This window comes from Papaver somniferum, chromosome 8 (assembly GCF_003573695.1).
Source record: "Papaver somniferum cultivar HN1 chromosome 8, ASM357369v1, whole genome shotgun sequence".
Lineage (NCBI taxonomy): Eukaryota > Viridiplantae > Streptophyta > Magnoliopsida > Ranunculales > Papaveraceae > Papaver > Papaver somniferum.
Window position 1 is genome coordinate 33,461,135 of NC_039365.1, and position 17,483 is coordinate 33,478,617.

At 36.0% G+C, this 17,483-nt stretch overlaps 1 protein-coding gene across 2 annotated transcripts; it reads right to left on the reverse strand.

Moving 5' to 3' along the window:
• Positions 1-15,661: 15,661 nt before the first annotated feature.
• On the reverse strand, positions 15,662-17,028 carry LOC113304456. 2 transcript variants are annotated; one of them, XM_026553584.1, is made up of 2 exons: positions 16,789-17,028; positions 15,662-16,708 (listed from the first exon to the last, which is right to left on the reverse strand). In XM_026553584.1, the coding sequence occupies exon 2, from the start codon at positions 16,609-16,611 to the stop codon at positions 15,913-15,915; it is 699 nt and encodes a 232-aa protein (XP_026409369.1). In that variant the 5' UTR covers positions 16,612-16,708; positions 16,789-17,028; the 3' UTR covers positions 15,662-15,912. The 2 variants fall into 2 exon arrangements, with proteins under 2 accessions (XP_026409369.1, XP_026409368.1); XM_026553583.1 differs by having other exon boundaries at positions 15,662-16,521; positions 16,789-17,024.
• Between the last annotated feature and the right edge of the window lie 455 nt (positions 17,029-17,483).

A 17,483-nucleotide genomic window follows, 5' to 3' on the forward strand; every position in this document is an offset into this window, starting at 1 on the left:
GGGCTTGGCATACCCAAGGCCCAAAACCCTCACCCAAATCCATTTCCTATATCCATACCCGTTTCCCTTTCTAGCCGTCAGATTGGATCATCTCAGCATCCTACGGTCGCAGCATCGTCAGTACATCAAAGTCTGAAGATCCTGTCTAACACTACAGCACCTAACTCCATCTTGCGCCGTTAGTTTCGTTGTTTTTTTGCATCCAACGGTCGCTCGTAATCTGTCTCCATTTGGACGTTAGATCCGTCTCAGAAGATATCATCCCACGGCTCGTCTTTGCGAAACATCAAAAATCCTTATCCTCGCTCAACACCCTAGCACCTAGGTCTATTACACCCAAACAAACCCTAAGCTATCTTCCCATCGACCAACTCCATCTTCTTCCCCCTCTTCTTCACTGCAATAACCTCTCCATCGCCTGCTCCACCACTGCCCCGCTCAACCACCACCTCAACCACCACCATCTCCTCTCAAATAAACCAAACACCATAACCCATCTCCACTACCATCATTACCACCTATCTAGCCACCTAATTTCCCATTTTTATACACGTTTTTCTTCCAAAACCCTAACGTGTGAAAATTGGTAAATTAGGTTGAGTTAGATGGACAATTGGACGTAGCTAGAGCATCAGGAGAAGAATTGGAGGCATGGGTCGACATCTACCAGTGTCATCAGTGATTAGGTAAATTTTAATAGAAATTTTTATAAGAACCCTAATTCCATAAATTGGGGATTTTTGGGGAAATTGATTGTACGTCTAATTAGAAGCATGGGTCACGTATTAGGGTTGTTATCAGTGTGTTAGGTGAGTGAATTTTGGATTTTTGGGCAAACCCTAATTTCACTGATTTGGGGGATTTTTGGGATTTTGCTTATATGTATAAATAGATGCTGTGGGATGTTTGTATTGCATGCCTGGGCTAGCCAGTGCTTCACCCAAGAGGACTGGAATAGCCAGTGCCTCAAGGGTTAGTTCTTAGTTTAAATTATTTTGTAAATTTCAATTGTATTTGTTCACCATGTCTAGCATGTTCTAATTTACTTGCTAGGGCTTAGATTAAACTCTTGATTGCATGCTAGGATAGTTAGTATACATGTTATTATTCTTGTGATGTTTAAACTGAAGTAGGACTGATAATTAGCCATTTGAGCTAATTCACCTGTGATCAGCTGTGTTGTAAGAAGACAGCTGATGCTAGGGGTGAAGTTGTGACTGTGGTTAAGAAATCAGTCCATTTGAAGGACTGTAATGTATTGTCTTGGAATGATTTAACTGCCTTAGGATTGATGAATTGCTACTTGGGTTAACTCACTTGTGATCAGTTGTGATGTAAGAAGACAATTGATGCTAGGAGTGTAGCTAGTCAATAGTTAAGAATTCAATCCACTATAGAGATTGCCTTAGAATTGATAGTTAACTGGTTGAGCGAACAAGCCTGTGATCAGCTGTGCTATAAGAAGACAGTTGATGCTAGGGGTAAGTTAGCAAGGTTAGTTAGTAAATCACTCATTGTAGTCTTACCTGAAAGAACAAGACATAGCTTGCATAAGAACTTCCTTAGTTTAGGATCAAGATGTGGAATCAAATGCCTTAGTATCCTCCTAGTCTACCATCTGTAGCTGTAATCATCTTCACTGCCTTTGGCTCACTGCCTTTGTTTCTTTATCACTGCCTTTGTTATCTGTTAAGCTTAGAAAACAGTTTAGGAAACTTCAACTCACACCCTAGTCCCTGTGGATTCGACCCGTATTTGCACAAGCTACAACAGACCCTGTGCACTTGCAGGTATCATTTCTGTGACTCTTTTAGAGAGCCATCACTCCTTCCTTTCAATTCGTGCAAAATCATCTTCTTCTCTAACCAAATCTCTTGTGATTACTGATTAGAAAACTAGGGTTATCTTCTTCTATTTTTTTGAGTTTAATTTCAATCCTAAAAACTCAATTTTCAATTTAGGGTTTCTGAAATTAGGGTTTTCTAAACAGATTGAGATTCGTGAAATTAATCATGTCCCAAAGCGAAAGAGGAGCATCCAATCATGTTGGTTCATCAAGCAATCCCTCAGTTTCAGTTGCATCATAATTACCTTCTACATCAAACCAAGTTCAAGGTTCATGAATTAATTCAACACTTGCTGCTCTTACACCTACGATTCGTCCCAGAGATGAAGCAAAAGAATAAATAGAAGTAGATGAAGACCCAATTATATTTGGAGAAAAGAAAAAACTACGTTCAGTAAGGTTTGATGTATGGATTGACTTTTAAACGTAAGTTAGAAAGAAGAAACTGAAAAGTGGGAAGGAGGTTGGGATACTGATAGATGAATGCAAACATTTTAAGAAGAGAATGCATGCACCCAGTAACCAAGGAACTAGCCGCTTGCATCACCATGCTAAAACCTGCAAAGAAAAGCCTGAGAATAAGAAAGGACAAAGAAAGATTACTTCAATTAAAACAGGTAATGCTCAAACCAAGTTAGCTAATTGGAAGTATGATGCTGATGCTACTAGGATACTTGTTTCCAAAGTGATTGCTAAGCATGGTTATCCAATCACTATAATTGAGCATCCATATTTTAGAGAGTTTGTTAAGTCTCTAAATCCTGCTGCTAAGATTTATACTAGGAATACAGTTAGGGAAGATATCATGAAACTAACAACTGAATTTAAACTGAAATTACAAGAACAATTTTACACAATTACATCTAAGTGTAGTTTAACAACAGATATGTGGACATGTAAGCATACAAAAGATGGTTATTGTTGTCTGACAATGCATTACATAGATGATGAGTGGAAACTGGTTAAGAAAATACTAGCATACACTTTAGTGCCACCACCAAATTCTGGAGAAGTTCTAGCATCTGTAGTGAAATCAGTAGCTCTAGATTGGAACATAGATAGTAAGCTTTTTTTTGTAGCTGCTGACAATGCTAGCTCAAACAATGTTATGATGGCAAATATGAAGTCATGGCTTGATAGCAAAGATTGTCTAGTTCTTAATGGGGAATTGTTCCAAATGAGGTGTAGTGATCATGTATTGCACTTGATTGTAGGGTGTGGAATGAGAGTAGCTGCTCCATTTATAGATGCAGTTAGAGAGTGTGTGAAATATGTCAAGTCAAGTCATGATAGAATAGATAGATTTGAATATGTTATTGCCCAAGTTAAGCTTCCTGCTTCAAGGTCTGTTGGTTTAGATGTGGATACCAGGTGGAATTCCACCTATAAAATGCTTAAAGATGCAATTTTTTTGAGACAAGCTTTTGTTAGGCTAGATGATTTGGATAATGACTTCAAGATACTACCAACTTCTCAACAGTGGAAACAAGGAGTACATATATGTGAATGTTTGGAATTATTTGATGTGATTTCAACCAAATTTGTTGGCATTAAGTATCCCACAACAAATTTGTATTATAATTGGGTGCAAGAAGTTAATAGATGGATTAATATCTGGGAATTAAGTGAGCATGAGTATATCAGAGACATGGTCAAGAATATGAGGACAAAACTTAATAGCTACTGGAAAGAAAGTAACACTTTGATGGGCATTGGAGTTGTTTTAAATCCTAGGTATAAGGCTAGATGGGTGGAGTTTGTTATGAAGAGAGTATATGGTGTGCAAAACTATCAAAGTCACTATAACCAATTTGAGCTTCCACTCAATGCTCTTTACTGTGCTTATGAAACCAACGCTACAGCTCCAGATTATTTTGATAGTGGAATGAATTTAGCTGGACCAGTTAAATTTGGTTAACAATGTATTTAACTGGTCCAACTAGATGGGTGGAGTTTGTTCTGCAGCTACAACAACATCATATGAATTTGGTTATGATGATTTTATTATGGAAAGCAATGTATTTGAGGTTCAGAAGTCAGAATTGGAGACATACTTAGCAGAACCAGTTCTTCCTAAAGGCACGACCACTGGAGAAATGAGGTTTGATATCTTAAGTTGGTGGAAGAATCATGCTCTTAAGTACCCTTTTTTTTTTGATAAGTCAAAAAATTTATTAATAGATAACAATATTTACAAATAATTGTTTACAAGAATGCGACCAACTCCCAACTTGGAGCCGGCGAGTTGATGTAGTTTTTTAAGTGGTAAATAAAGTTCGTTCAACTCAGACTTGTGTAGACTCAATTTCAGACTTAATAATAAAAAACAATAAAAATAAAGAAAATATAAACACAAGGTCTGTCACAATGTCGAGAGATTACTGGGACTCAGGATTCCACCAAACCTCATACCATGTGGTTCAAAAATCAATTCTTAGACAATTATAGCTCTTGTTTATTGACTCTAATTCTTTGCCAGGGTAGATTTTAAAAAGATTAACTGTAAATCACTAGCATGATGCATCAAAAGCACTTAAACTAAGCATACATCATCATACGACTTCACAACTAATTAAGAAAAATCATAAAACAATTAAATTAATGCAAAAAGTCATAAAAAGAATTAAATATAATTACCACACGTATGAAATATGGATTCCTCCGTCATCCCAGTGTTGGGGTTTAGCTCCTCATATTAATCATGATCTCAAAATATGTGTTTGTTGCTCAAAAGATGATTAAAAGAGTGAAAAGTAATGATACAGACTGTTTGCAACAGTGTATTGGTGTTGCAAAACAGCTGTTACAATGGAACTGTTACAGAAAAACTGTTGCTTTGTCGCTGATTTTAAAACCTCTTCTATATGACCCAAGACATCTATTTATATCAAAAATACCGATTAAATCTCTCCCAAATCTTCCAAAATCTCTTTCCTTCTCTTCACGGCCAAGTTGCGACAATTTCTTGTTTTAGGATTTCTACGCGTTTCTGAGCTTTCATTTTTATTCTAAACTCTTCCTTAGAAAGATACAAATCTTTGGGAAGGTTTACAGCGTTTTAATCACTCTAAAATTTCCTAAAACAGGTCACACACGTGACTTTCCATATTTTCTTGTTGTGAGAAAAATCCGTCGTTTGAGCCCATTCTAATCGATTTAAACACCCATATCAGATTCCTAGACCCATAAGGAGTCTATCCTATGAAAATCAGAGGTTTAATCGACCTCAAATTCCTTCAAATCACGATTGCCGAAACTGCTCTTTAACTACACTTTTTTCCTGCCAAAACCTGATTTTTGAATGTTGAAAATGGTTGCCCCTTAGTAATTAGGTTACCCCTTATCCAAAATGAGGGTCCGAATAGCAAATGTCCTCCCATGAACGCAAAAAACACTTTTCGAGCCAATTTCGCCGCAAAATCTTATTTTTCCAAAAACACCTACAAAGACATAAAAGGCCAAAATAAATACAAAATCGAGCACTAACAATATATACAATTGAGATTATATCAGACACAAAAATGTGTCTATCAAATACCCCCAAACCTATTATTTTCTAGTCCTCGAGCAAAAATAAAATAGAAATAAAATCCTAACTCACTGTCGCAGGCATTGTCGATTGCATTTAGCGTATGCAATAAGCCTTTAAACCCCTAGGTGTCCCTAGTGGCGGAGTGTTGTCTCCGGAGGGCTTACCAGAGGTATACCCACAAAACCTTTTTACTCCAGACCCTAGCTATCTACACAGAACCTTGGAAGGTACTAAATAATCTCCTTGGTTGGCATACTTATTGACTACAGGAGGAAGTACCCTGATGTGAAATTCCAATTGTTGTACACGAGTTTGCACTCAAGCATACTAAAATTCATATGAAGTGACAGAGCTATACTCAGATAGTCGCACTATGGACATCAATATCCGGAGTCAAAACTAATCACATGGATAGATCAAGAAGATGGATATAGAAAAACATAGATAGTTTTGATGTTTACTAGGTGAACGGTATTTCTCATATCTGTCTGAAGGCCTCCGCCAAAATGAACCTATCCTAATGGACTGAGATACTAGTCTGACTAATATCAACACACTGGCATATACAAGGGAACCAGTGATTGATAATCCTAACTCTAGGTCAACACAAATGGCATATACAAGGGTTCCAGTGGTCGACTTTATTGAACTTATTCCAGTTGGTCTGATGGTCTGGTCTTTTTTTTTTCAACTCTTTTTTTTTTCAACTCTTTTTTTTTTTTTTGTATCTCAATCACTCTAATTCACCCTAGCATTGGTAACAACTTGAATCGTGAGCCCCACCTAATCACTTAGAGAAACATAGTTTAAAAACAAAACAAAAAAAAAACAGAAGTGAAAAGGACTCAACGAGATATGGTGAAACTATCATGTTATTTCTAACACCTGAGCTCTGTGCTTTTATGAATAGACTCTTTAGATGTTTCCATCTAGTCAGATTGGTTCCTCAACTCCTACAACCAAAATGCTTCCGTCCACTTAGATTGGTTAGTGCCATCCTTAATAAGCATAAATTTCTAGGCTATGGAGTTTAATTGTGCAACTGAAAAGTTTCTCCTATACTCCCAAACTTAAATCTAACATTGTCCTCAATGTTCTAAAGATCAAATTAAAAGCATGAACAAGGAGAAACTGTTACCATTTGAAGCAAAAGAGATAAGGAAAGATATTACCGTGTTGCATGAGAATGGGTTACCTCCCAAGAAGTGCTAAGTTTAATGTCTTCAGCCAGACTAAGAAAGGATTAGTCACCTTATAAAATCATAAAGTAATAGCTGAAATATCTGTGGGTCATCAAAACCAAATAAAGCTATCACAGGTAAAAGGAATCTGCAACATGCCAAGAAAATGAACAAATAAAGCACACCCTTGTCTAGTTTCCTGTTTAAGACAACTACATCTAGTTGTGGTTCAGGTTCATGATCTATAACTGGGTCCAAATAAAATATTTTCATGGGTTGCGTTTCCTCATAGGTTAGATCCAAATGTTCAGGTTCTAGAGTCTGGAAAAACTCAAATAAAAACTTAGAAGCACATAATAATAACCTGAATAATTGAGGATCCTCTAAGTCAATCAGATTTTACTTACACAGCTGACCACAATGAGAGTGGTGATCTTCCTTAAACAAGTATGTCGACCCTAATCTCCTAAAGTAATTAGGTTTAGTCTCAAAACTTAATATTCGACACATTTGAAAATCAAACATTCCCACATTTGGAAGAAAAATATTTGGTGGGAAAACAAAGTAAATCTGGGTATCATAGCCTGGGTAAACCACATCAACCATAGGATGGGTTTCTAATAACTGAAATTTCTTGTGGACATCACTAGGTTCAGGAAAACGTGTATGAAGATAATCTTGTAAAATGGTTGAGGCACATATGTCAAGTCCCAAGTGAGGGACCTTTCTAAGAGTTAAATCACATGGAGAATGATAATCACCCCCAAACTTAGAGTTTTCAGTGTCTCTAGAAAGACTAGTCACAACTTCCCTAATTTCAAGGTCATCTAATTCATGAAAATGGTCAATTGATTCTTCTAATTCGGGTACATCGTCACTCATCTCGACGAGTTCATCTTCTTTTTCTAAGTCTATTGTTTCTAAATCGCTAGACTCAAAATATACTCGTTCCTCTAAACCATTATTAGCTTCGTAATCAAAAGGAAATACTACATCGTCTAAAACGGGGGTATCTCTAGTCAAATCCTCGTCCTTTTGAATAGGTGAATAATTATTAAAATTATTTGGATTTGAACTAGAAATAATATTATTATTAAGCTCAGTTGGAGTAGCAAATTCCTGATCACTATGCCGATTTATTTCAAATTCTTCATCAACACTATCCTCATCATAATCATTATAATAACATGAAAATGGTTGAACCTCATCTAAACAAGTAGTGTAACCAATTTTATTCTCGTCATCCTGTGTATGCAAATAACTATCCTCATTTTCAAGGGTATTATTGGAGACACTGTATTGAAAATTAAGATTATTTCGAGCAATTCTTTCGTTCGTCTCAGCTATCAGCTTGAGGGATTCCTCTAAAGATAGTTTTCTTTCGTCATAAACTAAGTTATTCATCTCAGCTATCCTACGTGTCGACTCTTCTAACTTCCTGAGAGACTCTTCTAAAGGAGAAATATAAGAATTTTGCTCATATGACCGGTGCGTATGTGGATAGTAATTGGGCTCACCATGGTATGGACCATAATCTTCAAAAGGCTGATGTTCCCAACTACTATTCACACTATGGTCAAAGTAGTAATGTCCATTTTGAAACTCAGTCAGATATTCATTGTATTGGCTATTGTAATACCAGTTCGACATTCTACTGCAGGGTTGTGAGTTGTCACACAAAATAAAACCCACTGACAGGGGATTCGTGGGTGGATAGAGTCTTACCTCCCGTACCAGACGGGCGATGAACCGTTGAAGTCGACTCAGGCCACCGACTCCAATGTCAGTGTACGAACCCGAGGGGCTGAGACAGTATCTAACTGTCGTCCTTCCCTGCAAACAGTTTATATTTAATTTTTAACCCTTCCATAGGGTTTCAAAATAATAATAATGTCCAGTCCAAAAATAAAGTCAAAAATAAAAATGTCCAAAAAGGAAAATAAAAATACAAAAATAAAATCCTATTTACAGTTTCTAAAAATAAACAAAATAACTATATACAAAATCTTCTTCTTCACTCCTTTCAGATTCCTCTTTTCTTTCCTTCTTTGGCGATGCTTTCCTTTTATAGCACTTTTCTTTCCTTGTAGCTTCGCTCCAAATCTGAAAAGAATCGAAAAATACCAAAACGCGTAAAAAAGAACAAAAATAAATAATAAAAATAAAAATAAACCTAAAACAAATCTAAATACAAATACGCGTCGGCGGCGCCAAAAATTGATGTAGTTTTTTAAGTGGTAAATAAAGTTCGTTCAACTCGGACTTGTGTAAACTCAATTTCAGACTTAATAATAGAAAACAATAAAAATAAAGAAAATATAAACACAAGGTTTGTCACAATGTCGAGAGATTACTGAGACTCAGGATTCCACCAAACCTCATACCATGTGGTTCAAAAATCAATTCTTAGACAATTATAGCTCTTGTTTATTGACTCTAATTCTTTTCCAGGGTAGATTTTAAAAAGATTAACTGTAAATCACTAGCATGATGCATCAAAAGCACTTAAACCAAGCATACATCATCATACGACTTCACAACTAATTAAGAAAAATCATAAAACGATTAAATTAATGCAAAAAGTCATAAAAAGAATTAAATATAATTACCACACATATGAAATATGGCTTCCTCCGTTATCCCAGTGTTGGGGTTTAGCTCCTCATATTAATCATGATCTCAAAATATGTGTTTGTTGCTCAAAAGATGATTAAAAGAGTGAAAAGTAATGACACATACTGTTGGCAACAGTGTATTGGTGTTGCAAAACAGCTGTTACAATGAAACTGTTACAGAAAAACTGTTGCTTTGTCGCTGATTTTAAAACCTCTTCTATATGACCCAAGACATCTATTTATATCAAAAATACCGATTAAATCTCTCCCAAATCTTCCAAAATCTCTTTCCTTCTCTTCACGGCCAAGTTGCGACAATTTCTTGTTTTAGGATTTCTACGCGTTTCTGAGCTTTCTTTTTTATTCTAAACTCTTCCTTAGATAGATACAAATCTTTGGGAAGGTTTACAACGTTTTAATCACTCAAAATTCCCTAAAACAGGTCACACACGTGACTTTCCATATTTTCTTGTTGTGAGAAAAATCCGTCGTTTGAGCCCATTCTAATCAATTTAAACACCCATATCATATTCCTAGACCCATAAGGAGTCTATCCTATGAAAATCAGAGGTTTAATCGACCTCAAACTCCTCCAAATCACGATTGACGAAACTGCTCTTTAACTACACTTTTTTCCCGCCAAAACCTGATTTTTGAATGTTGAAGATGGTTGCCCCTTATCCAGAGTAGGGGTGCGATTAGCAGATGCCTGGAAATGGGATGCCCCTTAGTAATTAGGTTACCCCTTATCCAAAATGAGGGTCTGAATAGCAAATGTCCTCCCATGAACGCAAAAAACACTTTTCGAGCCAATTTCCCCGCAAAATCTTATTTTTCCAAAAACACCTACAAAGACATAAAAAGCCAAAATAAATACAAAATCGAGCACTAACAATATATACAATTGAGATTATATCAGACACTAAAATGTGTCTATCACGAGTCAACATAGCGTGCGCACCAGCACCTACCGGGTGAAACCCGATCAGTGTTTAACCACCTTAATGTCCCCACTTGGGTTACAAGCTCGCGCGACCGAGATCGACAACTCTCTTAAGTACCCAACTATCTCAATGATTGCAAGAGATGTATTGGTTGCTCCAGTGACAAGTGTAGCATCAGAATCAATGTTTAGTGTTGGTGGTATGGTGCTTACATATCATAGGAGTTCATTAGCTCCAGAACTTGTTGAAGCATTGTTTCGTTTTGGTGATTGGCTGCCAGATCTCAGTCTCAGTGACAGTGTTAGTTGTCTTACTGGTAACTTTCCTTACCTTACATTTTAATCTTTTATTTGATTTTATATTTATTGGCTTATTGCACTGACATTGCCAGCTTAACTAACACTTTTGATTTTCCTTTCAAAATGCAGAAGTTCAGGACTAAGGAGGAATGCATTTGCAGATGCAGTTGGAAGTGGAGATGGAGGAATGCATTTGCAGTTGCTGCAACACATGGAGATGGAGTTCCTTTGTCTTTTCTTTTGCAAGAATATGGTTTTTTCTTTTGCTAGAACATCTGAACAAGTAATTTGGTGGAATGGATTTAGAACATGAACATCTGTATTTTTTTTTGTGGCATGGATTTAGAACTGGTTTTCTTGGATTTAAAACTTGTTTTGTGTAATTGTGTGGCAGTCTGGCAGATTTGTAAGCTGTTCTGTGTTTGTTCTGTGACATACCAGATGGTATCGGAAAAATATCCGATATCCGGTAAGTCCAACGTAACGGTAATGGAATTGAATTTCAGATTTCCGTTCGGAACTTAAGGGATATCGGATATCCGATAACTTTAATGGCAACGTGATGAGAAGCGGAAGCTTACAATAAAAATACATTGAAATTGATAACTTGAAAAGGATAAATAATCAACCAATTTAGTTTCTTCTACCCTTTGAATAAAGGAAAAACCTAATAATGGAAATTCTTCTCAAATAACTTACAATTTCTACCCAATTAAATTGGAAACGATAAGATTATGAGAGGCATCTAATTGATACTCTAGAATTAGATGATCTAATTCCCCCTAGAGATAACAATTAGGTTTGAAAGAAGAGAACCTCTCATTCTTCACACAATATTCTAAAACCAAAAACTTACTCTTCTAACCTTTTCTCTTCTAATTTATACTAGCACCAAGGGCATATTTGTCACATTCAAATTATCTCTAAGATGGAATATAAATTGTTCTTCAATATGGATATGGGGCATCCACAATACGTCATCCTCCCCTTCTTTGAACAAATTCGTCCTCGAATTCTTAAAAGCATATTCTCCATTCGTGCTTGAACTTCTTCCTCGTTTAAAGACAATTCTACCTATACACCTTCCATTGTACTTACTAGCCAAATGTAGCATTTTGTGGTCATAGTTAAGAGTATCCCCAAGCAGTAAACGAACACCAAGTGATTTTCTCAATCTTGCACGGGGACTAGAGCCATGAAACTTGTCTTGAATGAAAGCCAAAATTGGATCATCATATATTGATTCCCCATTTTGTTGTAGCTTGAGTGATGTCTTATTGTGGCCAATAATTTTCTCATTTACTTGGAATTGTTCCCTAAATCTCCCCAATATAATCTTCCAATTCACTATCATACAACGGTTTACCAACATATTCTATTTCTCCATCATTAAGCATCTTACCAAGTGTTAAACATACTAATTTGTGTTCTTGTTTTTCTTGTCTTCTACATGCTAGTACTTGCTCCATTGTAGTAAAGTAGTCAAATATTTGATCCACATTCATGCCCTCTTGATAGATTGGAATATCACCCATTACTTCATTTTTCCCTTGGCTCAAGTAACTATCAAATTTTGGTGGATACATTTCATCAAACACCTTATAAGCAACTTCACCTTCTATATAGTTTAAAGAGAAATCCAATCTTGATGGTGCCATTTCTTCAAACACCTTTTGGGTAACTTGTTGAAGCTCATACTCATCAAATAAAATTGATCTCTTTAGTTCCATCACATCATCATAATCATTATGGACAATCCTATCTTGGTTATGGAATCTTTGAAGTTTCCAATAATATTCTTCAAAAATTTCTCCTACTCTTTGATACATATCATCAAACACTTCATGCACAACTTTCATAAACACATCTTTTGAATGAATCATATCAAAATTAAGTATTCCTTTTGAACCCATAGTGAAATCAACATAAGATTGAAAAACACAATTTGAAAACACTACCAAAGAACATAATAATCAACCCAAAATACTTGATAAAGAGATTATTAGTATTCACCTCAAAAAACAAGTATCTTCACCACCACCAGTTTCCCTTGAGAATCCAACCAAAGATCTTGATACCAAATGATGAGAAGCAATAGCTTATAATGAAAATAATTTGAAATTGACAACTTAAATGGATAAATAATCAACCAGTTTAGTTTCTTCTACCCTTTGAATAAAAGAAGAACCTAATAATGGAGATTCTTCTCAAATAACTTACAATTTCTACCCAATTAAATTGGAAACTATAAGATTATGAGAGGCATCTAGTTGATACTCTAGAATTAGATGATCTAATTCCCTCTAGAGATAACAATTTGGTTTGAAAGAAGAGAACCTCTCATTCTTCACACAATATTCTAAAACCAAAAACTTACTCTTCTAACCTTTTCTATTCTAATTTATACTAGCACCAAGGGAATATTTGTCATATTCAAAGTATCTCTAAGATGGAATATAAATTGTGCTTCAATATGGATATGGGGCATCCACAATAGAATTAGATTTGTAACATGTTCTGTGTTTGTTCTGTGACATACCGGATGGTATCGGAAAAATATCCGATATCCGGTAAGTCCAACGTAACGGTAATGGAATTGAATTTCAGATTTCAGTCGGAACTTAACGGGTATCAGATATCCGATAATTTTAATGACAATGGCAGCGGCAGAGCCAATATCCGTTACGTTTAGTGTCGTTGAAAGCCCTAGTACTGAGAGGTGGTGCTACTGAGAGTCTGTAAAGAAAAAGAACATAGGAATAAATGATGAGAGTGAAATATTTTAGGATTGAATTAGAATTATATAAGTATATATGGAGGGCTAGGATTGAAGAAGATCAATGCTTAATATACAATGGGTTTTCGGCTCGGCTCGGTTCTTACCTGAAATTATTGGCCGAGCTGAGGATCCTACGGTTATGAGATATCAAACTGTTGCGATCGTTGTATGGATGGTCCGACTCGACTCGGCTCGGTTTAAAAGTAGCCGGTTTTGATGCGTTCTGACGGTTCAGTGCAGTTTTTGAGTAGATCTACCTCCAAACTTAAACTTTCATATGAGATTAAAATTTAATTATCCAACAACCATCAGAGGGTAAGAAATACCAATAGGTCATAGAAATAATATATTAGAGAGAGTTTGGTCCAGTTGACTGAGTCAACTGTCTGTTTGGTCCATTTTCAAAATATATTTTACAGTTTGGTCCTAGAAATTATGGTTTGGTCCTAGGATGATGTCATGGATGATGTAATTGTCATTGTGTGGTGACAGAAATTTCTATTAGGTACCACATATATAGAAAAAAACCCTAGAAAATAAGATATTTTCATATTCACTTTCGCTCTCTTCCTGTTTTCAGATCTAGTTTCTCTCATTTTCTGTGCTTTTTTCATTTTTTTCCTGCTAGTGATGAAGATGATGATGAATGATTCTCTCTTCTCTCCATTTTTTTCTCTGCTAGTGATGAAGAAGAAGAACGATGATGATGGTGATGAATACGAGGAAGTTTTTCGGGTTTTTTTTTTTTGATGTTTGTTGTTGTTTTGATGATGAAGACGGTGATGTTAAAGATTCTGCTGCTATTTATGATGACGATGAACCTTTATCATCTTCAAATGCTTGGGTAAGTTTCGGATCTACAAAAGTACCTTGAAATCCTTTGATTTCTTCATCCTTTTCTTTTTCTTCATCATTACTTTGGATCTTCTTTTCTTGATTTTTGGATCTTCTGTTGTTGTTGTTCGTGTTTCTGTTGAAAACGATGAAGATGAGTTGTTGCTGCTGATGAAGAAGATGAAGACGACGAAGTTCATTTCTGGAATGAACTCTGGTTTGTGATGAAGATTTTTGATGTTTTTTTTCGTCAGTTGTTGTTGCTGATGATGGAGACGATGAAGATGATGAAGATAAGTTGCTGCTGCTAATGAAGAAGATGAAGATGACGAAGTTCATTTCTGGAATGAACTCTGGTTTGTGATGAAGATTTTGATGTTTTTCCGTCTGTTGTTGCTGCTGATGATGGAGACGATGAAGATGAGTTGTTGCTGCTGATGGAGAAGATGAAGATGACGAAGTTCATTTCTGGAATGAACTCTGGTTTGTGATGAAGATTTTGATGTTTTTTCATCTGTTGTTGCTGCTGATGATGGAGACGATGAAGATGAGTTGCTATTGATGATGAAGAAGATGAAGATGACGAAGTTCATTTCTGGAATAAACTCTGGTTTGTGATGAAGATTTTGATGTTTTTTCGTCTGTTGTTGCTGCTGATGATGGAGACGATGAAGATGAGTTGCAGCTGCTGATGAAGAATATGAAGATGGCGAAGTTCATTTCTGGAATGAACTCTGGTTTTTAATGTAAAAATGAACTCTGATTTTAGATCTTGAATAACTAGGTGTTCATGTAAAGAATGAACTCGTGTTGAAGATGAACTCTGTTTTTTAGTAGGTGTTCATGTAAAGAATGAACTCGTGTTGAATTACTAGGTGTTCATTTGAAGGAATGAACTCTGGAGTTCATCAGACAGAATGAACTCCGCACAAAAAATAAGTAGGAAATTTAGTTTGGTTTTATTAGGAGTTCATTTGAAGGAATGAACTCCGGAGTTCATCAGACAGAATGAACTCCACACAAAAAATAAGTAGGAAATTTAGTTTAGTTTTATTAGGTGTTCATTTGAAGGAATGAACTCCAGAGTTCATCGGAGGGAATGAACTGTTACAAAAAAATAAGTAGGAATTAACACGGAAGGATACTTTGGTCCATTTAATATTTTATAATAATTATGGACCAAATGGAAAAGGTGATTTCTAAAATGACTAAAGTGACTTGGGACCACCTAAAAATGGACCAAACGATATTTTTCCCCGTAGAAAGGTTTTCTCCTTTTTAAGAGCTTTCGGATTTTAGACGTGTCAATATTTTAAAAAACATGTATTCCAATAGAAATGCTCTTAGATAAGATCATGGGTTCACATCTGGTCGAATCATTTTGATTATGCTCTTATTAAACCTTTTAAAACAGAACAACATGCAGTTTTTCTTTTCTTTTAGTTTTTGAGATAGAGGAGCTCCCGGTGTTTGAAATGCCTTTGTTAAAGATTCAAGATTCAAGAAACAAGAACGAGTATAATTTCATAGGATGCGTCCTGCCAGCTGCTTAGGACAAGGACAAAAGTGCAATCCCACCGGTTAAATATAGATCCGCTGCAACTAATTCTGAAGTTCAATGATAAGATTTATTTATTTCTTGAAAAAGATAATTACAGAACCATTCGTCATCAATCCAGTTAATCGGCATCAAAATTTATCATCCATCGTTTTTCTTTTCTTCCATTTTCATTTTTTTTTTTCTTTTTCTGAGTCGCAAATCATGTATCAAAATCAAAGATTATCACAACTGTGATAAACGATGACTAAAAAAACAACCTCTTTTTTTCTTTTTAATATACAACGATGAAAAACAAATAAAAATTGGTAAAACCCAAGAACGTTATCGGCGGATGATGTATTCCTCGCCGGATTGATGATCGATATGTCTGATCCACCGGCTAGCACTTGATTTTATCGATGAATTAGAATTAGTACTTGCCGCTACATGTGCAATATCGACTCCTTTCCCCATAGGTAGATACGCCGTGCGAACCACCCGCGAACTGCCGTTAAGAACATTTCTCCATCTGAATACTCCAGAAGTACTTCTTGAATTTACATTCTTACAGATCAGAACTGCACCTCTTTGGCTCAATTTAGCAAACTTTAGTGTCTTGTAAAAGTCATTGCGTCTACAGTCAACCACCATGAAATCTACACCTACTAATCCATTCATCACTTCTTCTGGTTCTCCGACAATAATCTCCGGCAACGATGACGAGGATACACCGAATACCGTTTGCATGGCTTCAGTATACTCCGATCTGGATAATTCATCCGGCACAATACAGACGTGTCGCGCATCTGTATGACGACTGGCTATCGATAAACCAACGCTCGTTGAAATCACACCACCATGACACCATGTTTCTACAATAAATTGTGGTTTCCATCCACCTGCCATGCCTGATATTAGCTCCGCTACACTTGATTCTTGAATATTTTCACACTGCACAAACTCAAAGAAACTTTGATGAGATTTGAATTCAAAAAAAGAAAAAAGAAAAAACCAAAATCGAATAGAATAGAATCTCCTCATATAGGTGGTTCGACCGCGGGGTTGCTCTCCTCAAGATCGCAAGCGGTTTCTTGAGCGACAACTACCTCCGCATGGTCCAAATTCCCCATGGATTAGTCTGGTTAAATATGAACACCGGATTAACAAAAAGAAATTGAAAGATAAAACATGGATTTTGGATATTGGATGGCTACTTACCGATTTAACAGTATCAATGTAAGATTTTGAGGCTGTTTCAGGACACCAAATCAACTTCATTTTTTTTTTGCTGCTGTTTTTTCTTTACTTCTCTGTTTCTTTGTTCTTGCTTTTCTTCTTTATGGAGTAGTTCTAGAGGATTTACTACTTTATAAATGCTGTGGGTTTGGTATTCCTTGTTTCTCAAGATAATGGAAGTGGGGTTCCAAAATGATAACTTATGGTTCCTTAAATATATTCTCATCAAACGAGAAAAGGTCATTTGAAGCAATAAAGTCTTTTCGTGTAGAAACTGTAAACAGTTGACATGAATTAGCCAACAAAATCCAACGTGTGGATTTGTAGGGCGTTTACAAAGCAAATGAAAGAAGATAAACCATTTAAGACGCAGTTAACAGAGAAAATCTTATCAGGAATAAACATAAACAAGTACAACACCTGGTCTACTCTAATTTTTTATAGCCGACACGGATATAAAGTTCAGCTAGGGTTCTGTCTAATGGTTTTGGACCGATCTTCAGCCGAAAAATGGTGCTGCCTTTCATTTTAGAATACATTTCTTGGCCGCATGGCGCCTAGACCTAGTTAAGGGTGTCAATGGGGGCGAATATGATATCCATTTTTGGAGTAGTATCGTTTTTTATTTTGAATGTTATCCATTAGATAGGTTCAAATATGTGATTTCTTGTAATGGA

Coding starts and splice junctions, on each gene's coding strand:
- LOC113304456 (XM_026553584.1), bottom strand. CDS start 16,611: ATGAGGAGATTCTATTCTATTCGATTTTGGTTTTTTCTTTTTTCTTTT.